The sequence below is a fragment of the Pseudorca crassidens genome, chromosome 5, assembly GCF_039906515.1.
Source record: "Pseudorca crassidens isolate mPseCra1 chromosome 5, mPseCra1.hap1, whole genome shotgun sequence".
Taxonomy (NCBI): Eukaryota; Metazoa; Chordata; class Mammalia; order Artiodactyla; family Delphinidae; genus Pseudorca; species Pseudorca crassidens.
Window position 1 is genome coordinate 107,812,898 of NC_090300.1, and position 24,769 is coordinate 107,837,666.

The window sequence follows — 24,769 nt, forward strand, 5'->3', positions numbered from 1 at the left end:
TCTCAAGTCCAGGTTGTTATCTTTGCTTCTGACCCAACAGGTATAAATCGGAGTATCCCATGACCCCCTCTTAATTAATGTTCAATTAATTTACTAGAGCAGCTCACAGAATTTACAAAAACATTTTACTTACTAGATTTACAGTTTATTATGTAAAAGAATGCAATTCAGAAACAGACAGATGAAGAGATGAATAGGGCAAGGTACTGGGCAGAGAATTTCCATGCTTTCTCCAGACTTTTGCCTACCAGCGCATCTACCCAAAAGCTCTCTGAACCATGTCCTTTGAGCTTTTAAGGAGGCTTCATTACGTAGGCATGATTGATTACATCGTTGACCACTGATGAATAAAATCTATCTCCAGCCCCTCCACCCTACCCAGAGGGGAGGTTGAGGAGTGGAGGGGCTAAAAGTTCTTCTAATCACATGGTTTGTTTCCCTGCCACCATCCTTAGGGACTTTCCAAAACTCACTTCATTAACATAAACTCAAATGTGACTGAAAGGGGTTGTTATGAATAACAAAATACCCATTATTGCTCTTATCACTTAGGAAATTCTAAGAGTTTTAGGAGCTCTGTGCCATAAACTGGGACCAAGACCAAATATATATTTCTTATTATAAATCACAGTATCACAGAGGGAAAATCATCTGTGTGGAATGAGGGAGTAAAGGATAAGATTAATTATGGGGAAGAGTGGAGATGATAAAGAAGATCTCTTGCAGAATACTCCTAAGAAACCCTGTGATAAATGACTGAGAAGCAAGGACCAAGTTTATTGTAGATGGCATAGGGTACAGTAGATTTTCCCAGCAAAGCCCCCCTCTGTCTCCAAGGAAGCATTTCTTTTTGTAGCTATATGGCATGAATCATAGGATGGCAGAAAGAACACAAGAATAGAAGTTGAAAGTGGAGTTGGAGTTGGAAGACATAAGTAGAAGTTTGATCGCTTGATAAAAAGTTGAAAAAACTTCTTGGATCTCAGTTTCTGTAAAATGGGCATGGGGTGGATCTCAAAACTTGAAAGCCCATATATTCTCTACTAGTGGCCCCTCTTCTTGCGTGAGATTGTTACATGCTATAGGATAGTGGAGAAAGGGCAGATTCTATGATGGAAGTTGAGAAAAACAGGGACAAATATTCCACTAGTGGAATGATTTTTCCAGAACTGAAAGGTAAACATACTCATTCAAAGAAGAAAACAAGAAGTAGCAATTTACCCCAAGATATAACATCACAGATTTTTGTTCTGCAATCTGCAATTCGTTCTGTACATGTTTGACTGATGGATTCATGGATACAATCTTAACGTACAGACCATGTTTTTTATCTCACTGACATACTTTGTGAAAGTATTAAGGGCTGGGAACTAACACCCAAATTCACAACATAATCCTCCATAATTTAGAAGGTGCCTTATCATGTGGTCATCACATGGCTTTTACAATGTAATCAAGAGAAAAATCAACAAATTCAATCTCACAAACTAAATTAAAAGGGACACATTCACATTTCCCCTTTATAGCCATGTCAGAGATAGAGAGGAAGGAGGAATTTAAACACCAGGCCTCGTATCTGTCATAGTCATATCTTTCTAGATGTCGGGAGCTCATTTCTCAAGGCTACCAGTCCATTAACCTTCACAAGAGCAAAAATAAAGTAAAACAATGAAACACTCTGGAGAAATGGCATTGCTTCTAATCTTGCTTATATATCTTACCATGGGGATTTGAAGATGGAACAAAGACCTCTACCTCCCCAGGCACAAAAATGATACAGACTCTCTGAGATAAATATATAAAATGCCTCATGGTGAATGTTGTAGACATATTTGTGATTTTTCTGAAAAATGAGAGTGGGGTTAGGAAGAGTAGCTGATATCATCCCTGCTGAATCTCTGTCTTTCCCTGTGATTTGTAACTGGGAGGGCCAAAGCACCAACCCCATTTATTTTTTTAAAGTCTTGGCCTGCTCTTGGTTGCCACTTTACCTAGATTCATTCATTGTATATATCTGGAACTATTCGTTTCTTGATAAATGCATTGTCAGAAAGCCAGAGGTCAATGATAAGATAGGAAATAAGGAGCTCTTGCTTGTTTTTATACACTTCTGTTTGACTTAGGAGATAATTATAACACAGATTGATGCTCTTGTTTTAAACAAGGTAGTAAATCACAGTGAAATATGGGATTTGGGAAAGCCATTTGCCACATAATTATAACTTCTTAAAATTCTTGTGTTCATTGAATATGAGAAGCTATAATCATGAGATACATAGCAATAGCATTACTCATCTTTTTTTTCTCTCTCATGGAAGACAGTTAAATAAACCTAAGTTACAAATCTTTAAATATTATTAACTACAAAGTTTAAATATCATTAACTAAAGCGAAACAAAAGCACATGTTGCTTGGTCTGAGATCTAGCTTTAAGTGGGAGAGATTACAGATTCAGTAAGCAAGATTAAAATAATGATTCAGTGCACTTCATTAAAAAGTCTTGTCTTTTCCATAAATAAACTTTATCACCATGAGACGATGTAAAATTATAAGAATTTCTTCAATATAGGAGACTAGAAGAAAAGTGGGAACAAAGGAGGGATGTGGGATCAGAAAGACACATTTAAACATGGACTCTGCCAGGGGTTATATTCAAAATATCTGTCAACTGGAATGCTAGGGACATGGAGCCCTCAAGTTGGAAAAGTTCCCGCACAGGGATCTGGAGACCACTCAAGTGCCAGGATTTACCCTTTTGGTTGCTGGATTACGAGAAGAAGGGGGACCTGACAGACTGGTCTGGAGACTCCTCTAATGCCAAGATTTATCCTTTTGATTGCTAGATTATGGGGAAGGAAGTGGGGGGCTTGATATACTGGGTTTAGGGGGCTACCTAGGGTACTTGAGGAATTAACCAGTACAGGTGCATTTCTATACTCACCTTCAGAAGTAACTTTGTCTGCTTCTAACCAGTATGCAAATAAGTACAAAATTTTACTAACCAGCAGAGTCATACTTGTGCATACTTGGTGAATATTAGCCCTGATGACACCTATTAGTTTTGTACCCTTGGTAGTTTAACTAACCTCCCTGAGTCAGCCAAGTGAAAGAAAGAAAGTGGTGAATTTCCTGGCTAGATATTTGGCTGCTCTAAGACCTCTTCCAGCTGATGGAATTTAGTCATCTCTCCTTTCTCTTTTCTTCTGACATCCAGTATTCATATCCTCAAAGAAAAGAGCGAGTCCCGCTAGAGAGCAGAGGAACTTCCATAATTTAAACCAAATGTAGAAAAGAAGCTGAGTTTACACTCAATTCTAACTTCCAACTCAAGGTTAGCTCTCCTGGGAGCAGACGTGGGAGTCTGTAGTTCTAGCTGAAGTATTTTCAGGGGGCCATCCTGTCTCTTCCTTTTCTCCTTTTTTGGCTCCAATGTTTATTTTCTTGTGTATAAATTATACAATAATATCTCTGAACTGAATTGTTTGAAATGTAACCCTAATTATAATATCTTGTAGCAACAGTTATGCACAATAAATATCTATCAGCTTAATTTTGCACAGCTTTGTTGATTAGAAAACTGTTTTACTCATTCATCACAGTTATCACCTTGGAAAAATGATTGTCTTATTTCAAAGGGATATCACTGGCATGTCTCTGTATACTCTGCAAAATGTAATTCTTCTATACGTTTGAGAGAATCACAACTAAAGCCCCATGAATAATTCTGGACACCACACTGTAAAAAAAACCATAGTAAAAAATATCACAAGAATTATCAGAGAACCGAAAAACAACTAGAAGATTTAAGGGGTGACTGAAAAACACAGGATTTACTAACAGTAAAGAAAAGAGAAATGTTGTGGATGCAAGATAAAGAAAGGTGAGAAGTTTATTTAAATTTTCTATTCCATATTAAAGGCCCTTTGCTTACAATCTGGCAACACAGTATTTTCTTTTTAATTAGGAAAAGATTGTCAGTGGAAAATACAGTTGATGAAATCACCATAAAATTTATATCTGGAAATTTTAAAGATCAGTGATTCCAACTGTTTTCCACCAAGACCTCTTTTTACTAAGCTTCTCCTCAATTCCATATTTTTAATTTTTAAATACAAATTGTATCTATTAAATAAAATGTGTTTCTTTTCTTTGTTTTTAATTAATAAGAGAGTTTTAACTATCTGAGCTATACTACCCAGAGCTTCTGGGGAGTATAAAATAACTGAATAACTATACACAAAATTTGATATAATTATAACTAAGGTAAAGACATTTATAGTTTTAAATATCATACATAACCTTTTCCAAGCTAGATTCAATGTCTGTTAAGTTCTTGAAAATACGGAAATGCTGCAAGGAGCCCCATAAGTACTATCTCCAGAGCCCCAGATGTTTAAAGATTTCAAATTGGGAAGCAATGGATTAAACTAGCTTAAAATCATCTAACAAATATGATTTATTCTCACTTTGAAGAATTAAGTTGAGCTATTTAATGTACCATAACTGTCTAAAAGTAATAAAAAAGAATATCCTGGGGCTCTTTCAAATCTTTTTTTTCCTACCCTTTCTTCCACTCTTTCTGTGAGAACTATTTCTTGGCTCTGAGATGGCAGGAGTAGGAAGCATCCAGCAGGTACTCACCAGCCTGGTTAGTTGTGATGCTGACTGCAGCAAACTGTCTCGGTGGTGAGCTCAGCTCTGACACCCCGTTAATGGCATCAATCTCAAAGGTGTAGTTAGTGTGTGCCAGGAGGTCTGTCACTGTCACCGTGGTGTTGGTGAGTCCATACTGTCGAGGGAGGAAGCGGACATTTGGGCTGCATGGCTCACACTGTTTTACGTTCCACCCACATTTTTTACATATGATGTTGAAGGTAACATCTTTCCGGCCTCCTGTGTCCAGGGGCCAACTCCAGTCCAGGATAACCGAGGTCTCATTTATATTAGATATAACATTTCTCGGTGCAGATGGAGGTCCTGCAAAGTAGTTCAACAAAGATTAATGAGCCTCACTTCTGTTTTCTACTACAAGGGAAATAGATAATTTACAGTGGAACTGAAAGAGGTAAATAACCATCTTGTCTTTATTATATACTTTAATTCATCCTCAGAGGATCCATGAGATTATAGACACATGGATTCAAGAGTGCTGTCCTCCCCGAGCTATGAAGGGGGGAGTTTGACTCCAGGTTGAAGATGCATTCACGAAGTCCAACAAAGGAATTTACCACTAAATTCAATGCCCTTGTGAATAGTTATGAAAACTTTAGTATTAGTTTTATAAATCTTAGTTCTTTTTCCCTATGACCTATGACCAACATATAACAAGAGGGAATAGAAAAGTAAAAATACAAATCCCATGCCTAAACCTCCCCTACCGTGTCAAAATTACGCAAGATCTAAAACAAGATATAGAAAATTTTCTTTCCTTCTGGGTGTCCTGTTGCAGGAAGTGCTTTAAAAACTAATTCATTTTGTGTGATAAATGTTGCATTTGTGGTGAGGCAAGCATGGAGAGTGAAGCAGAGAAAGCTTTTAATTTGCACATGGAGAGCAGAAGGAAATGGGCCAAATGCTTTAAAAAAAAACACAATAAGAAGAAGAAAAAAGGAAATAAAACAAACATGGAGGCATGGGTTGCAGCAAAACTACTCACGGGTACAAGCCATGGATGGAGGGTCTTTGTCTGCTCGGAAGTAATTATTCTCACACCTGCAGTTCACTGAACCATCTTCGTGAGTAGAACTGTGAGGTGGGCACTTAGCACACTGCACATTACCATCCGAAGGCTTGTAGAAACCTGGTCGACAAGCTACAAACAAAATGACTCTTTTAAGATTTTGTGATAATTTTGAAAATATATTCTTGAAAATACATAAAACAGATTTCAGGAGGCTAGGGCATGCATTCACCATGAATAAAATCTATTTCCTTCTCCCAGAATTCATAGAAGCAAATAATGTGGCCCCATGTAGTTTCTCCACATATACGTTTGTATTTGTACCAAATGTTAAGGGGGAAAAAACCCCCACAAGATTTAGATTATTTTGGCACTAGAGTGTGATGAAATTTCCATCTCATGTTTTCACAGCTTTACTTGGCATTGGACTGTTTGTGGAGAAAATAAAGCAAAGCCATGCAGCCATTCCCTTTTTAAACATGATGCAATGTGTACAGTCTCTGCAGTTAGTACTTAATATAGTACCCACTTGTTTTCCAATTAGTTTCTGTGTGAACAGCTTTATCCCCACAAATTGCAAGCAACTGAAGAAAGAAGTCACGGCTTTGTCTATATTTTAAGATTCTTGATACATGGTTCTCCTGAGCTATGATATTTTGTTTGCCCTTGACAGTGTCATATTCCCTAACTTCTCTGGTAATGACCTAAAAGAAAGGTCTTAATTTATTTCCTTGTCTGTATCTCAAATACACAGGGAGGTATAATTTCTATTTAAACTGATATACTTGTGAATTATTACTAGATTAACACTTTTAAAAATAACTATGTTATCTTCTTTCTTTCCATTTGCATCTCTGAATGACATGTTTTTTTTTAAGCCCAATGAACAGGTTGCCAGATATTATTTCAGCTACCCATTTAATATTCACTATCTATTTACAGCTTTTACAGGAACGTCTCCAGTATAGTATTTTCATCTAATCTGATATAAAATTTAAAATGCTGTACTGTTTTATTTGGTCCATTTTCATAATTACCGTGAGAACTGAAATCATAGTGAAAACCCTAACAAAAGTCCCTTGACATTCCTTTGAGGAAGGAATTCAGGATCTTAAATTTTTAAGTTTCTTTGGAAGCCAATACTTTCTTAAGTCTCTAAAACTCAACTTCAAAGCTACATTGAGATTTGATGGCCTAAACCACTTAGAGACTAGACCCTACAGACTATGTTTATCACTGAATTCCAAAATTTTTTATATCAACTTCATATTGTGAATAACAAGTTATTTGCATTCAAATAAAACCTGTGTGAATAAATCTTAACTTTTATAATCACTAAATGTATTTTAAAAGATAACACACTGTATCTATAATAGTGTATCTCCCTACTGAACATTTCTTGGGAGATAACACTCCCAAAGAAAATACATTGACAAAACCAACAATTAGAATAACTTAAAATGATAGTAATCATTAATCGAGTCTTGCTGTTTTCAAGTTCCTACTAAGAATGGCTGCTCAATGACCATATTACATTAAATTGAACAACTTTTGGTACCATACTGAGAGCCAGTCAAATAAATTCTATTGCCCTAACCAAACTTGGATTAGGATTATAAACTTCTGAACATTGTCGTTAAGCACTGGTTAGAAAGGTCCACTCATATCTCATGTCATATTGCCTCAGGGGGAAACGGTGTAAAGTATAAACAAACTATGCACTTAACTTCTGGTTTCAATTTAGCTCATTATTGAGTGCCTTTAAATTTGCAAGAGGGCATTGCTGAGTCTTTAAAAGATTAAGTTGCAGTGTTCCAATGTACTTTGTTATTTTGTTTGCTTGTAAATTTATCTCTGTGTTTTTATTTCAGGCTTTTATAGTTTTTACAACATTAGGTATAAAGGTATTCACTAAACACTCAATCACTTTTTGTTAATACTATAAACAGCTATACTATGTGATACTTAAAGACAAGATAGTCACACAATCAGTTAGCTACAGCACCACAGCACAGAATTTCTGTTAGTATTGAAAGTAGTTATAGTTATTAAGCCTATAAGTTAAGAATGTGACTTGAACTAGTAACCAGACTTTAATTATGAGTAAATAATAACCTTAGAGATGAGAAGAGTAAAAGACAGGTAGGCACATATACATGCAGTTGAATAAATATCTGTCAATCATCTACTTTTGTTCAGTCTCCTCATTAGTCTTAAAGATACAAATGTCCCTAATTCTGTCCATCCCAAAAAGGCCCTTGAAATTTGAAAGCAGGCAACAGAAATTTAACACAGGCCACATGGAGCAAGCACTCCATTCTGACTGATCTGTTGGAAGAAATACACAGAAGGACTCCCATTTGAGAAAGATTAAGACAGTACGAGTTGGCCTGTAAGAAGCATAATTAAATACACAAATAGATCAACATGAAAAGACAAACTGTTAACTAGAGGAATGTGGTGGGTGCTGTTGGTTACATACTCAGTATCTCAGTCCTGCTTCCTGTTTGCTAATAGAATCCTGATTTTGTTCAGAACTGCATTCTGCCAAGTACTCCCTAAGTCAGATCATTGCAAATAGGGGTGGATGGCCAAAGTTATGGCCAAAGAGATGGCTAAAGAGATACAAACAGAACTCTGATGCAAGTCTTTGGGATACCTTGCATTGATTATGGGCGTAATGACTTACAGGAGACACTAAGTTAAAGGCCAAGAAAATCAGAGAGATGTGTACCCTGCTCTTGTTGACCCAGCAAGCACAAATCTTAGGATTTCTTAACATTTTTTTTTTTTTTTTTTTTTTTGCGGTACGCGGGCCTCTCACTGTTGTGGCCTCTACCGTTGCGGAGGCGCAGGCTCAGCGACCATGGCTCACGGGCCTAGCCGCTCCGCGGCATGTGGGATCTTCCCGGACCAGGGCACGAACCCGTGTCCCCTGCATCGGCAGGCGGACTCTCAACCACTGCGCCACCAGGGAAGCCCAGGATTTCTTATAATGTCAGAAAAGTAACACCTTGTTTGTTTAAGTCACTGTAGTCAAGTTTTCTTTTACTTGCAGCAGAAAGCATTTCTAAATGATAAAAAAGACAAAGAGAATTCAGTTGAGATGTATTAATTATATAGAATAGCTTAATGGAGCTAAAAAGATCCTAAGAAAACCCAGTGGTCAGTTTGTGTGTTTTACGTCTGAAAATCCAGGATGTTAGGTGACACACAGTTAGGGACAGACTCTACTCTGCATCTTCTGGCACCTGGTAGCTAGCTGATAGGATTTAATCATCAATTAACAGATATTCATTGAATGCTAACTCTATCCTGAGTACAATGCTAGTTTCTATGGTAATATCCTAAATTTGGTCGACACTTTTACTCTTTATAAAGGACTTTCAAATACACCATCTCGCGCTTCCCTGGTGGCGCAGTGGTTGAGAGTCCGCCTGCCGATGCAGGGAACACGGGTTCGTGCCCCGGTCCGGGAAGATCCCACATGCCGCGGAGCGGCTAGACCCGTGAGCCATGGTCGCTGAGCCTGCGCGTCCGGAGCCTGTGCTCCGCAACGGTAGAGGCCACAACAGTGAGAGGCCCGCGTTCCGCAACAACAACAATAAAAAAATATATATATATACCATCTCAATTAAATCTCACAACAGTTCTATTGAAATAATCAAGGTAGATATTAATTTTCTTAAATGAACAATTGAAGCACAAACAGAATGCCCAAGATAACAAAGAAATTCATAGTCCGAATAAGCAAGAAAATTTCTGCTTTTAATTTTATGTAAATCACTCATTAAAAGCAAATCATTTTCCTACCAATTCTAAGCTGTTGGTATGACATTGAAGAATAGTCATCTAAAAAATTTAATGCAACACATTTAATTAAACACATGCAAGTCTTTTTTCATCTATTCCTAGTTAAGACACCATTTCAGAAAGGCTGATGTTCTCTTGTATTCTCCAGGATTTTCTATCTATTTGAGGTGTAACATTGTTATGGGCAGATGAGCAATTGAACTTTTGTTGGAAGGGCAGAGGTTGTCTGTCAACTTTAAGAATAGGGTGACCCCACTATATGTGGGAGCCATACAAGTAAATTTTCTTTTTCTTGATACAAACAGAATCTCTAAATCCTTGACTCATATTGTTCAACAAATTTGAGAATATGACTGAAAAGTTTGTATTCACTAATAAAATTATGATACTAGTAAGAAACATTATCTTTACATGTATAAGGGGAAATTCTTTATATATTTACTTCAAACTTCTTCCCACCAATAAATAATCTCCCTCCCTTGCAGTAAATCATCTTGTACTGAAATACCTATCCTTTTGTTATACCTTCTTCATTCTTAAAAAAATCCTCATGGAAAAATTTGAAACTCTACCTCTACGGGGCATTAGTACTTGTGTTTTATTATCTTTGCTTATGGTAGCAGAAGCAATGATTGTAATTTAAAAGTATCTCCTTCCCTTCCTTGAATATAAAACTGCTAATATAACAATGTGCACATTTCTCTCCCTATGCATTATGTTAGAGAATGAGAAGATTCAGCATACGAAAAGTAAAACCCAGGTAATAAGTAGAAAGTAGATATGTTAATGTGTTTTCTTACTTAAAGGAAGTCTTTGTCAACTTATTACAGAATATCAAAGAACAGAGAACATGCAAGAAAGGTAAACAAATTAATACTAATTCAGCTTTATCCAGCTTTAAGTTTAAAAACAACAAACAAACAAATTTCTGCTATATACTTAAGGCTTTCCCTGTGTTGGCCAGCTAGAAAGCAATACTTAACTAAGGTGGAAATGCACATACTCAAAGCCTGCTGCCAAAATGACAGAATTCTGATTTACATCTTTCCTCCCATAACCCAGTAGTACATGTTCTTGTCAGTCAAACACTGGTAGAATTATTCATAGATTTCTACCTCAGGGTAGTAAAACCAAAGAGTGATTAAACAGTGTAAGATCTTTTAAGCGGAGGCAAACTGCTGCCCCTTTTTGTGTCCCAGAGACGTTTCATCCCCTTGCTGTAATGGAGATTTTTGAACTAGTTAATTGTGGCAGGAACTCTGGGCTTTGAATAAGCAAAGTAGGAATGATACACGAAACTAAATTAACCATTAAAAATGGGATGTAGCACCTCCTCAAATCCTACTGGATATCATCATGGATTTACTAGGAATCAGACTTGTTCATGTAATGTTTGGATTTCATTTATTCACTTTCAAAAACCAAACATGTACTGATCTCCTAAGATGACCTAGACATTTTATTGTGTCCAGTCACAGTGATAAAATTCACAATCCTAGCTTTAAACAGGAGACCAATTAATTCCATATGGTGCCGTTATTTTAGAAATGGATCTTCTCACTTGAGAATGTAAGTGCTAAGACACTTTGCAACACAACAGTTTTAAGTAATCTTCACCAAGAAATTCCCTAATTTCACTTCTCTATATCCCAACTCTTCAAGGTTTTCAGCATCTTACAGGAAGACCACTAGACTGGGAAAGAGGAAACGTAGGTTTTGATCTAGTTTTTTCTACTAAATAGGTATTATCTCAAAGTCACTGACCAGGTGTCTTCCAGTTTTTATGAGGTAGTTGGGATAGTGACTTCCTCTTCTAAAATAAGTCTGAAGATTCATTTTTAGTTATTATTATCTGTTCCCAGGTTAGATCCTGAGCAATATAGAGATACGAGATTTTTCTTATTCATTTTGCATGCTCTGTGTCCAGCACATTGCCCAGCACCTAGCAGTTGATGAAATACATTTTTTAAATGAATAATTAACTTGTAACCAATTGTCCTCTCTGGATTTCAATTTCTTCATTTATCAAATGATGGTTATCGACTATCTTGTCTCTTAATACTCTTCAGGCTAGACACTTTAAAAGGTTAATGCTTCATATACCAAAATTTGTAAGATTCCTAGAACTTTCTGAGTAGAAAAAATTAGGAAAAGCATCTTCACTTTCATCCGTGATTTAAGGATTAAAATAAGCCATTGAAATTACAAAATCACATAGGGCAACAAGACAAAGAAAAGAGGCTCTCTTCTGATTTAAAAGAAATATACTTGAATCAAGAAATGACAGGTTTTTGCCCTTCTCAGTGTTTTTCTATATCAGAGCAGTATATATTCAAAGGGTATGTGGATTTCATGATTGGATGGATTGAATGATAAATTCACTGCCAAGCAAATAATTCCCTATTATTATATTTTCATCTTACCCAGTAGCATAATAGAACTATGTTTCATTATATTCTTCCTTTTATGTATATTTTAGATAGAGTAGAATGTTTAAAAGCTGGGAAATCTTATAGGAATAAATAAAAACTAAAATATTGATATTAATTATTATTTTAAATTTTTTAAAATGTAGGAAAGTGTGATTTTCTTTTGCTCTTTTAACAGTAAGGAAAACTAGCACGATACTGAAAATACAATTTAAAAGACAAAACATTTTCCTTCTGTTAGTCTGAAGTGAGGTTTTATTTGTCTTTTTCTTGTTAATCTACCTTTTAGTTCCTCTATTTTAAGTGCCCAGTTAGTGAGAGTATGCATGTTCATTTACTAAGCGAACCCCAAAACTTATTGAAAAAGCCCCAGGATGGGCCACAGTAGAACAAAAATGAAGAAGCTCTTGCCAAATGTTAATTTTCTATTGAGAACACTAAAAATATGAATAAAATAAGAGAAGGAAGCCAAAATAATACCAATTTGTAATAAATGAATTAGAAATATTTTGGGAATCTGCTGATTCCATATTTATAAAGAGGTAAGAATAAAACAGGAACTAAATACTATGGGTCAGTAGTGGGATAAAATAACAAACTACCAGCTTTGGAAAAATATAAAGAAAAAAACTATGAAATAGGGAGTATTATGAGCACTAGCTATACAATGAATAATAATTATAAAAAAGCTACCAGATAGAATCTTGGCCTCATTCCCAAAGCACATAGCGCACTTTTCCTCTAAGATGTAATTGATGGGCTTGAGTTATGCTGATACAGAGAATGGGTAAAGTTACCATAGTGAAAGGAAAACAAATGCACTTAGTAAACCATGGTGGCTACTGTTGAAAGAAAGTAGACAGCTTTTCAATTGCAAAGTGAATTTTGTCTCCAGTTGACTAATGTGGTTGACTTTTAAGAGAAAACATGGTACTAATTAAGGGTTAAAAGGCTCATTTCAATTTGAATTAACTTTAAATTAAAAAATAAAGCTGTTGGTAAATAGGGTCTTTTTAGTATTCAGACCCGAGCTCTATACACACAGGGCTATATTATCAATTCCCAGCCATAAACACAAACTAATGACCAGAACCAGCACTGACTAAACAGATGATTTCCTGGCCTTGCAATTCCAGGCCTGAAAGGGTCTATTTGCCAGTACAAGGTCAAAGCAACTGTTTATTCCCAAAATGAGCTGTACTCCACAATCTTACAGGAACTCTATTCTTTGCCATTTGAATAGAGGTACAATGCTTTGAGGCAAGGCAGAGGCATTTCAATACACTGGTAGTGGCTACGTTCAGTCATTAAACCCTGCCTGCAATGTGCAGCATTTACAAAGTGATCAAGTGTTTCCTTCTTCTGTTCCTTCACTGTTCAATAAAAAAGGCCTAAGGCAAAATGCCACCATACTATTACACACAACAGAATCAATCACAATCTAGTGTGGCTCAAAGATAGCTTAGTAACAAGACTTTATTGCATTTGTTGTTGTTCCATCAGATTTAGCAAGACAGGTGCCAGTAACACTGAAATATGTTCAATGCATGTTCACCACCAAGAGAACGTTAAAAGAGACCCTGCTCCTAAGGACGCTGTGTTTTGCCAGCTTTTCAGTTGTCTTCTACTTTCAAGGAAGAACGGTGTGCTTTAGGAGTAGGAGTAGTTGAGTTTTTCTATTCTTAATTATCAATGCCCAGAGAATGAGACCAATTAATAAAATTTACAAATTCATAGAAACATGTATGTTATGAGCAGGTAAATACTAAAACCGGGAGGGAGGAGGGGAGGTGGGGGAGGGAGGGAGGGAGGGAGAGAGAGAGAGACCGATAATGAAAGAGAGAATCATTTTTATGGGATATTATTGTGGTGAACATAAACTGCATAGAACCCAAACCTATACTCAGAATATATTGAGAGACAGCCTGGAAAAGCTTTTGAGAATAGTGCCAGAAGTTTTCTTTAGAGCAGAATAGCATTGGAATGTCTAAGAAAACCATTCCTTGGAAGGGATTTTGGAGGAGGTAAATCACTTCCATGTCAAAATAAGCCCTACTATGGCTTAGCATTTTCCGGACTACACTGGAAATATAGCTACAGCTTGGAGAGGTCAGCAGTCCAATACTCACCTTTATAAGTCAATTTTAGGAGAATAGAATTGCCATCATAGATTCATAGTCACCCAGATTAGAGTTTGAGATACAAGTCATGAAAACTTCAGATGCTATTTCCAAGGATCTATTGTACATGAATGCATAAAGAACAACCAGGTCCTCTGTATGTTTATATGCACAAAGATATATGAACAATGCTATTTATAATATTGGCAAATTAGAAAGACTATAATGCCTCAAATTAGAAAGGTGGTTAAACTATGCTATGTTCTGGGCTTCCCTGGTGGCGCAGTGGTTGAGAGTCTGCCTGCCGATGCAGGGGACACGTGCCCCGGTCTGGGAAGATCCCACATGCCGCGGAGCGGCTGGGCCCGTGAGCCATGGCTGCTGAGCCTGCGCGTCCGGAGCCTGTGCTCCACAATGGGAGAGGCCACAACAGTGAGGGGCCCGTGTACCGCAAAAAAAAAAAAAAAAAAAAAACCAAAAAAAACTATGCTATGTTCATACAATTCCATATATAAATTATGCTATTCTCATACATTTATGAGACACATTATGTCTCACTCAGAAAGATGCTCATAATATTTTATGGCAAAAAAACAGAATAAAACAATGTGTATGCAATCCTTTTATTGTTTATATTTTTTGCTTATTAACATATCACTTATCTAATGAAAAACTTAAAAATATTAAAGTCTTAGAATTATAAAGATTGCACATACACACACAAAAGAATCAAAACACTATAATTAATGAACGTGTGTGTGTGTGTGTGTGTGTGTGTGTGTGTGTGTGTGTAATTTGGCCTTTAGGTGTATATCACGTAAAGTGCAAAACTAAATGTGTACTATATGTGGAGCCTAAATCTACACATCTATATTACTCTCTCTCACTCTCTTTTCCTACACACACACACACACACACACACACACTCACACACACTCACACACACCACAGTTTTGATTAGCTCTTGCTTCTATTATACTGGTCAAGGAGTTTCATTTTTCTTCTCTCTCTTCTTTAAAAAAGCAACATAGGGGAAAATTATGGTTGACTGCAAATGCTGATAGCCCCACTAATGTGAATTTCACACTTTTGATCTCAAGTAATTCTATCTCCACTTGGGAAAATTTACATAGAAAATAGCACAATTTTAAAAATCCAGGATTTAAATGAAAACCTGTAAAAGGTGGAAAACTCAGAGGAAAAGAATTCTGTAAACACTGCAAGACACATTGCAAAAATATTTGCTCTCATAGCTACACTGTTGATGATCCACTCTCTAAAAAAAAGAGAGAGCCATCTAGAATTTGGTGGAATGATGACATTATTGTATTTAAATCAGCTTTATATTTTAGGCAAGTTTATTTTTAAATAATGTCATTTTCTATTCTGAGGAAATACCTCTGCAACTTTCAAATGTATACCTTAACAATTCTTATAATCCTATCACCTTTCCATTCTATTTTTATTGTTAAATTTATGAAAATGACTATTTGATAATATTCTGATTAGAAAGCAAATGGATTTAAAATAAACCTCTAATGTGTCTTTTATACACTAAGCATTCACTTAATGATCACAAAATATTACCAACTAGGAGAAGTCTGCAATTTAAAAGTATTCAATACTTGCTTTGAGTTACTTCATGGCTAACAGCAATGTATAAGGTAATATAGAAAAAAAATGAGCTAATATAATTCTAGGATCTCTTTTAATTTATTTTTATGCTTTTGGGAAATACTTGCTCCAAAATAGAAAGGGGATTAATATTCAAAGCATTCTGAAATTCACTTCCTTAAATGTGTAAGAATGGATTTCACAAGGAAAATAAAAAACTATTAAATTAGATGCCCATTGGATCAGCACAATCATTAGCTGAATGAGTGTTTCAAAATACCTTAAACCAATCATTTATTTTGAAACTATTAAGGAAGACACAAACATTCATAATTGTGTAGAACAGTATGTTTATAAATTTGAATTTCACCTAAAATTAATTCCATCCTATTCAAGAAAAAAATATTTTTCTCTTTGCACAAGAAGGGCAGTTGCCACAGAAATAGAGAGTAGTCTTTAATGGTGTTATGAAAATAAAATGCAACAGGCTTGAATACCTTAAAATGGTTAATTTCTAAATATAGAGATGAACATTTTTTTCATAGTTATGACTATTATCCTAGAACATTACATTCAACTTGGAAGACAGATGCATTGCAACAAAAAGACTAAAAAGGTTAAATCCATCTGAGAGGAGAGAATTAAAGGGCAGAAAGAATGGGAGAAAATATAGAGGCAATATTAAAATGCATTGCTTACAGTTGGCAAATATATACCACTCAATACAAATAACTGGGACACAAGAGTTTGGAACATAAGGAGTAAAAACAACAGCAGGAATATGTCTGCTGCTTTCATTCACTCTGGTCATCTCAGATAACTTCAGATTTGTTAAGCTGTGCTCAGTGTTGCTATCCTTGAAGTAGTGGGAGGGGAGGGAGAGAGAGAGAGAGAGAGAGAGAGAGAGAGGCAGGATGGAAGGACAGAGAGAGGAGGGAGTGGGAGGGAAAAAAGAATGGGTGTGTCTTTGTGTATGCTAAAATAGCCACATGTAGTGTGTGTGTCTTGTCTGCAGCAGGTGTGTGTGTTTCTCTCATTTAGACCACTGTGTGCATTCTGCAATTGTTTCTTCAGGGCAGAGATCATTACATTCCACCCACTCTCTGGAGTAACTGTTTAAGATTTTGTTAACTGACTTTGGAAATTCATTCAAGATAACTGTTTGTCTTCTTATATTTTGCAAAGTTAGGGGTTTAGATCTTGTACATGAGGCTAGATAGGTGAGGGATTGGGAAGGAAATTGGGCATTGAGTCAATATCTTATCCCAGCAGCCTTTGAAAAGGCAGGCAGATTGCATTACCTGCTTGCATCACCTTCCCCAGATCTAGCTACCTAAAGAGAACACCTCACCTCTTTGTAATATAATAAATACCATTTACTGAAAATCTCCTCCATGTCAAGCACTACACTTCTGTTTCATCTCTGCACTTACAAAAACCATGTGAGACAGGTATTATCTGTTTTTCCTGAGGAGATGATTGAAGTTTAATGATATTAAGTGCATTAGCTGCTTACCCCACTATTTTAAATGTTGTAACCAACATTTGTAACAACACTTGTATACCCAAGTCTGAGGGATTGCTAGACACAGATATGTATGTGTTTTTGTTTCCATTGTCTTCTCATCATGTAAAACTTAAAAGTGATAACTAATAAAGAACTGACAATGGATCCATCACCCTAAAATTAATGTAACAAATTTATATAGTATGACTATAAAAATATTAGACAGATCTTACTGGCACAAGGAAAATAGATTATCTCATTTTCTTGCAGTAACCGTTTGCCAATAGTAATTTTTTTCAACAATATCTCAAGCCTACGTCTAGCAAGATGGATGGCTCTGATGGAAGGAAATTCTATTCATAATGAACAGAAAATGCTTAACTGTTGTAGCTCTGTTAGAAAGGTATTTGTGAGCTAGATTTCTGTGCAGGGGAATCTGCCTGCTTATCATAGATTGGATTTTCTACTTTCTCTTTGTTGCCAGCTGAAACAAGGAACTTTATTTTGTAGTGGGGGAAAAGCATACCATAAACAGTTTCTAATCAAAAACAAAAAGGGCTAATGCAATTTCACTTTACGGTGTAATTTATTAGTCTGTTAGACATAAAGAATTCTCAAGTAGCCTAGGAGAATACAGTATTCAACTTTATATATCATATAGGTGTTTTTCACTAAAAAATTACATCGTATTTGGAGTTCTTCAAAGTATCTACTGAAGAGTAAATACTTAGGATACTAACAAGAGTTAAACAAAATAGCAACTTTCCCAAGACTGGGGGAGATTTGATGCACTTCAGAAGAGGTGCTTAGATCAGACAGAAAAAGACAAATATCATATGAATATCACTTACATGTGGAATCTAAAAAAAAAATGACACAAATGAACTTATTGACAAAGCAGAAATAGAAAGGGGATAGCTGGGGTGGTGGGGAGAGATTAAATTAGGAGTTTGGGATTGACATATACAGACTACTGTATAAAAAATAGGTTAAAAAGTAAATCCTTGTTAGGACCTACTATCTTGTAATAATCTATAACGAAAAGAATCTGAAAAGGAACACATATATATATGTATAACTGAACTACCTTACTGTACACTTGAAATTAACACAACATGTAAATTAACTATACTTCAATAAAAAATAAATAAAAATTTAAAAAAGAAAAGGCCTTAGCACTCTCTCCAATCTGTACTTGTCACTCTGATTATATATTCAGCACAACTAAGTAACAACTGATTTTAAAACCAATAAATTTTTTATTAATTAGGACCAGAAAATAGCACATTTAAAATGCCTTAACATAACTTATAACCTCGGGATCCATACAATTTTCCTTCTGAGGAATCCTGGTTCATAGTACTTTCAATTTATTTGATGATAATATAGTAGGAAGCTATATCTTTAAAAAGGAGAATAAACTGTGTGACTACATAAATTTAATTTCATGTTCAGTAATATCTGAAATAATCCAAACTCATAGTCCAGTTCTCATTTTTGATTGCCTTCACATTTAACCATGTGTGCGCTTATAGGACTGAGAAAATTGCCACTACCTGAAATCCTTTTCCCAAAACTGTGCTTAACTCAGTTGACAAGTGATACATCTCGCAAGGCAATAGAGTTACTAGACCTACACATAAACTACATGCTGAAGGTTTGACCCTGTTTTTATAAAACACATGTATAAAAAACATTTTACTCTTTAAAACTCAACTCCTATTATATTACTGTGGTGTGACAGCTAAGATAATGAGCACCTAGAATGCTTGGCTCGTGAAAAGTGACCAACAAATGCAGTAAATTTTGAGACAATAATAGAAACTTTCTCCTTCTCTCCATAGCAGTGTCCCATTATAATATTTCCCATGCCCAATTACTAGGTTTAACCAATCCTAAACATCTTAGTAGACCAAATTTCCCTTTAAAGAATCAGTCTCATGCAATGAATCAATCATGGAGTTCCATAATGCAAAAATAGGAAGAAGACAAGACAATTAAAAAATATATATGTATGTGTTCCATTAGGTGCTAAATGCAGAATATATAATATATGTAAGATATACATAATATAAAATCTTATATATATGATTAATGATAAATCATAAATCATATTTTAAAACTAGAAATAAAGAAGACTAGGCGTCTCTCCAGTTTCTCCTAAACATTTCTTTTAAAGAAATTCTTCAATTACATTTAAGCAACTATCTCCAGGATAAAAAAAACATATGAGGTCTATTTACTAAAGAAACTTAATTTCGTGGATGAACATATTAGCCTAGAAGAGAAAAGGTGTACGTGAATTTCCAATTGAGTAACAATAATGATCACAATATGTACACCATCTAACCTTAAAAGTGAAATCTATCATCTTCTGTGATATGTACAAAGCACTAAAGGATGTATGGGTTATGTAAAAGACAGAAGCAAAAAGTGGAAGGCAGAGCATTCTAGGGTGAAAGCCTAGAGGCAGGAAGGAGTTTTAATAGTTTATGAAAGTGAAAGAAAAAAGAGAGTATAGCTGAAACTGAGAGGATACATGGGTCTCAAATCAGTCTGGGGAGGCACACAGACCAATCAGGCCATGCAGTGCCTTCAGGGTTATATTAAGGGCTTGTTTTTACACAGTAAGTGGTGCGGGAGGTCGTTGAAAGGTTTTATGCTAAGGTACACCACAGTCAGATTTACATTTCAAACAGCTCATTCTTGCTCCTTTGGCGAAAACGCATCGAACTGAGTCAAGAATGGGGCAGACAAGATGCTACCGAAATAATTCAGATTAGAGATGATATGACATAGATAGAAAAATAGTTATGGGCATAGAAGATAGAAAAATAGTTATGAGCATAGAAAGATGTGAATTCATTTGAGAGACATTATGTAGGTAACGTTGATAGCTCTTGGAAAGAGCGCAGATGCCGAGCGTAAGGTAGAAGAAAGCATAAGGACTGACATCTAAGTTTCTTGTTTGAGTTTTTGGGTGCTATCCCTATTTCCTGAGGATGGAATGAATGGATGTATATAGGTAAGGACACAATAGTTTAATTGGGGGTATATTTCATTGTGTTAGGCAATTGGAAATGCCAAGTAAGCATTTGCTGTACTAAATTGTGTGGTACTTATATTATTTGTACTGCAAAGAAACTGATTCCAATATTTTCATGTTAAGGAAAATGCTGCATTTAGTTTTCTTTGTCCTATAGGCTTTCATTTAATGACACCAGATGAAGTTGGTTATCAAGAATATGGGTTTTGAGAGGAGCCAACATAATCAAGCAATATATGGCTTTTTTATGTAAAAAGAGTACAATAAAATATTGCTGGAGAAATCTTCCATGTTACAGATATATTAGAAAAAACAAAGTGTCTTTACTAAGTTGGGTGATTTTTCCACTTAGAACATGGTAATAATTAAACCAGAATATTGATTTTGATTTGCTCATGAATAGATACTTGGCTTCCCAAACAGAAAACCTATGTTCATGAACTCAACATTTGCCTGATTTTTGCTAATACATATTATTTATCACAAAGCAGATAAGGAAAAAATATTATGAGCAGATCATCAAAAATATATCATGACTACTGGAGCAACAATTTAAAATGCAACATTAATGCTAAGATATTATTTTAATGTTCATATTGTAATTAAGAGCACATGTGCAGACTTCTCAGTTTCGAATCTTAACTCTGCCACTTCCAGACTATGCAGCTGCACAAGTTACAAAGCCTCTTCATTTCTCAGTTTCTCTGTGTTCATAATATAGGGATAGTAAAAGAGACCTACCAGGATTTCATAAGAATTAAATGAGAGTATAATGTTTCAAATACATATCATAAATTAGTATTACTATATATTCATATAAGTAATTAAATATTTACATAGTGTATACAAACATTTCTAAAATCTATGACAAAAATCAATAGATTTGTCATTATACTTTAACAATATTAAACCTCATCTTCCTTTTCTTAAATTTTCTACTTTTGGAAATATATTAGGCATTCATTTCTCCTTGAAATATTACTGCAATATCCTTCTCTGTTAAATTTATAATTTTCCAGAAGATTCACAAAAATATATCACAACACAGCACCTTCTTGTCAAAGTAAATTATTGATAGATGTTTGGCTAGTCCTTCACTGTTCCCAATACTTCCAATGATCTCTCTGTGACCCTGGAGATTTCCATAGATATATTATGTCTATACAACTTTTTAGTTAACACAGACAAACCAGAGCAATGTTTTGCCCTTGGTTCCTGGTTGATACGCCAGTCCATCCCATCACACATGACTAATGCCTTCACTTTCTCTGTAACCCTTGTATTTATTGGTGGAAGGTGCTGAATGGGTCTCCTCAGGGGTAATTGAAACAATTACCTCTGACTTTATAGCTCAAAGCCTCTTTGCTTCTTTATATAGATTCACTCTTTCCACCCCCAGTACTGCCAATTCTTTATTTTCATTTTCTGGCTGCCATACGCCCTAGCAAACACTTAACAAATTTGGCCGACTTGCCTCCACATCTTCTCCTCACTTCTTGAAGGAGCCTCTTTTACTGAGTTTCAAAACATATCTGACTTTGAAACTCTTTAGTTTTCCTGAGACTTATTTCTTCTTAAGTACAGACTAAGGTGATATGATCCTTTCAACTTTCAGCCGCTTGTCCAAATCTGTATCGTGTTGGCACTGACCAACGTCTCCTCTGTCTGATAGCTTTTCTGACAGTTAATGAGAAGTAAAAGGCTAGAGCTATTAGCCCAAATCCTAGGGGATAAGTGTCCAGATTGTGAAAACCACATGCACATATGGCAATAATTGGCAGGCTCTTTTAGGTGATCACAGAATTATTTCCAAAGACCCAATGGATACTTGAATAATTCCTTGGTGCCAAATAGGAAACTCTCCTGAGTATATACTTCTTTTTGTGCAGTCACTGTGTTTTGTTTTCCCCAAATGGACTTTTCCAATGAAGCAGATTCATTTGAATAGTTTATGCCAGAATTTATATAATTCTACCAAAATTCTAGACTTACTCTATGGCAAGTGAAACCTCAGAAATAAGATACTTCAGCTCCACCCTGCATAAGGTATTATAGAGCTAAATGAACAGAAGCCAACACATTTACACATCTAAGTATCATAGCGCTAGGAGCAGCCGCTCAGCCTTATAAAGTATATTCCTTCAGGAAGCCTAATACCATTTCTAGAATGCTATTTTAACTCTTTCTCATCCTTTAGATTTTTGCAAAGGTAGCACAGCATGGAGTCTATTTCTCTTGTGGCATTTATTAATTGAATATTTAGGGATTCAATTTTATATCTACTTCTAAACCTGCTCCTTTGTCCAAGCCGATTTCCAAGGCTCTTTGATACTCCTTTCCGTTTACTTATACTTGGTAATAAATTAAGCATTCCTCAGAATCACAAGCAATTAATAAATGAGTAGAATGTTGCAGGTCTTCTAACGGACTAACAGAAATTTAAAGGGAGTGCTTATTTATGGAAGTAGTTTCAGAACATTTCCTTAGAGCATAATTATTTTAACTTATTTTATCTTAATATTTACATATTTTAACTTACTATTATTTTATCAATAGTTTGAACTATAAGCACAGCTTCCTTATTCAACTCTATCCTTTCATGTAGAAGAAAGAACAGTTCAAGTTTGGGAGGTAACAGACCTGTGCTCTAGTCCTGACCAGCCCTACCTAGCTGTGTGCTGTCTTACGTTGAGGGAATTTGTACCAGACCCCATGGTGGGTCTCAGACCTCATTGGTGGTTGTAGATGGGATTGATACCAGGTCTTCCTCCATCTCATGTGCTGCTTCCATTGTGCTCACGGCATAGAACTTTAAGAGCAAATAACAAATTTATCCCGGGTGAATTTAACCTGGAATGCATGTGCTTTTGATAATATTTTATTCTCCATACATGTTCCTGTATTGAACTCTGGGAGCAGCCTAATACGCCAAGCCAGTGGTGTGAACTTCCCCATGGAGAAACAGAAACAAAACAAGTACCCTTCCCTAAATTTATATTATCCATCATTCCTTCCTCTATCAATTATTATTGGCACAAAATTGACTTTTCAATAGCTAGGATGATACTGATTCTGCTTGAGGAATTTCTTTTCAATTTTACTTTACAGAGGAATTTATAGTCAATTCATTGAGATAGGTTGTTACTTACCACGTGAATAAAGTAATTTTAGTCAATAATACCATATTTGAATATTCCATTGACGATTTTTCAGAAGTTGTAGAAGACTTTCAAATACTTTCTGTGATGCTGTATCTCTGTATTCATTGCTGGTAACCTAATAATTAATTTTTGCTAATCAAGATTCTAAATAAGCATATAATTAAGTTTAAACAAGGATTAAAAACTCTTGCTATGTAGCTCCATGGCTTTAAAGAAAAAAGTTCACAGGATTGTTGTTTTATTTAAAATCTCATATCCTAGAATAAATAGACTTGGTCATCTATTTAGCACTCGTCTCCCAGGATTAGAAGATGACATAAGATAGCTCAATGATCACATTGGAGAACATGTTTCCCCTAAAGCAAAGATAATATCCCTGTAGTCACCTTTAGTTTCTTATCGCAAGTTACTCTTTCATTTGCTGAATTTCCATTCGTATGTGTCGACTATAACTTGATAATTAAACACCTTTGGGACACTAGGGAACACCATGAGATGAACACTATTCTGAACACAGCTGGAGGCCACTGAAATGCTGCTGCATCAGACGAAGTGAAAGTCTTGGCATCGTGGGAGGATAATGGCAGGGAGTTGGCACTTGCATGTTGTTTTCCCCAACATTTTCTATTTGAATTCTTTGTACATGCATGCATGCCTATCATTCTCCTAAATATTATCAATAAAATGAGTAGTATGACAATATAAATTAAACAGTCACCCTTCTTAGAAGTATGCAATTTTTTCAATATCAGAAATTTCTAGTGCTTAGAATTCTGAACATTTTGAACACAGCCATTGCTTAAATCCACACATTTTTAAAATAATAACAGAACAAACTGGTGTTTATAAATGTTTTATATGTATGTATATGTATACCATTATTTGTAGACACAAACCTAAGAGTATCTTAAATTCACTTCTATGGATACTTAAAGGTAGCATATCAAAAGCAAGATGTTACACCATGAACCTCAACTGAAAATGTGCTAATCTTTTTTTTTTTTAATAGGGAATTCACATGGTAGCTTAGCATTAAAAGAGAGAGAAGCTATTTCAACATTTTATGGCATCAGTTTACACAGTCTGAAGCCCCCATTTTCACGCAAAGGATAAGCCTGTCTCCCAACAGGACAAGTTTGGGGCAAGTCCTCTCCTCTGGATAGGGTTTTGATGAGTAGTGCCACTGTGCTTAGTCTCTACGAGTTTCAGTTTTGTCACCATCCTGACTGGTGTACTACCTATGTAGTTCTCCTGTTTGTAATTTTAGCACTTGCTTATACTTCAATCTTAATATATTATACTCTTATTATCTCTCTGTGGGGCTCTCAACCCTATTACACTGAAAATTCAATGAGAAGAGGAGTTATCCTTTATATATCTTTGTATATTAGGTATCCTA

General features: G+C 35.5%; 1 protein-coding gene across 1 annotated transcript in view; it reads right to left on the bottom strand.

Moving 5' to 3' along the window:
• The window catches only part of EPHA3 (EPH receptor A3), a 366,552-nt gene that overhangs the window by 123,199 nt on the left and 218,584 nt on the right, over nucleotides 1-24,769 (bottom strand). Inside the window, exons 4-5 of the mRNA XM_067739177.1 lie at nucleotides 5,657-5,812; nucleotides 4,642-4,977 (exon numbers count right to left, since the gene is read on the bottom strand). Coding sequence (XP_067595278.1) covers nucleotides 4,642-4,977; nucleotides 5,657-5,812 — 492 coding nt within the window. The remainder of the gene's footprint in view (nucleotides 1-4,641; nucleotides 4,978-5,656; nucleotides 5,813-24,769) is intronic.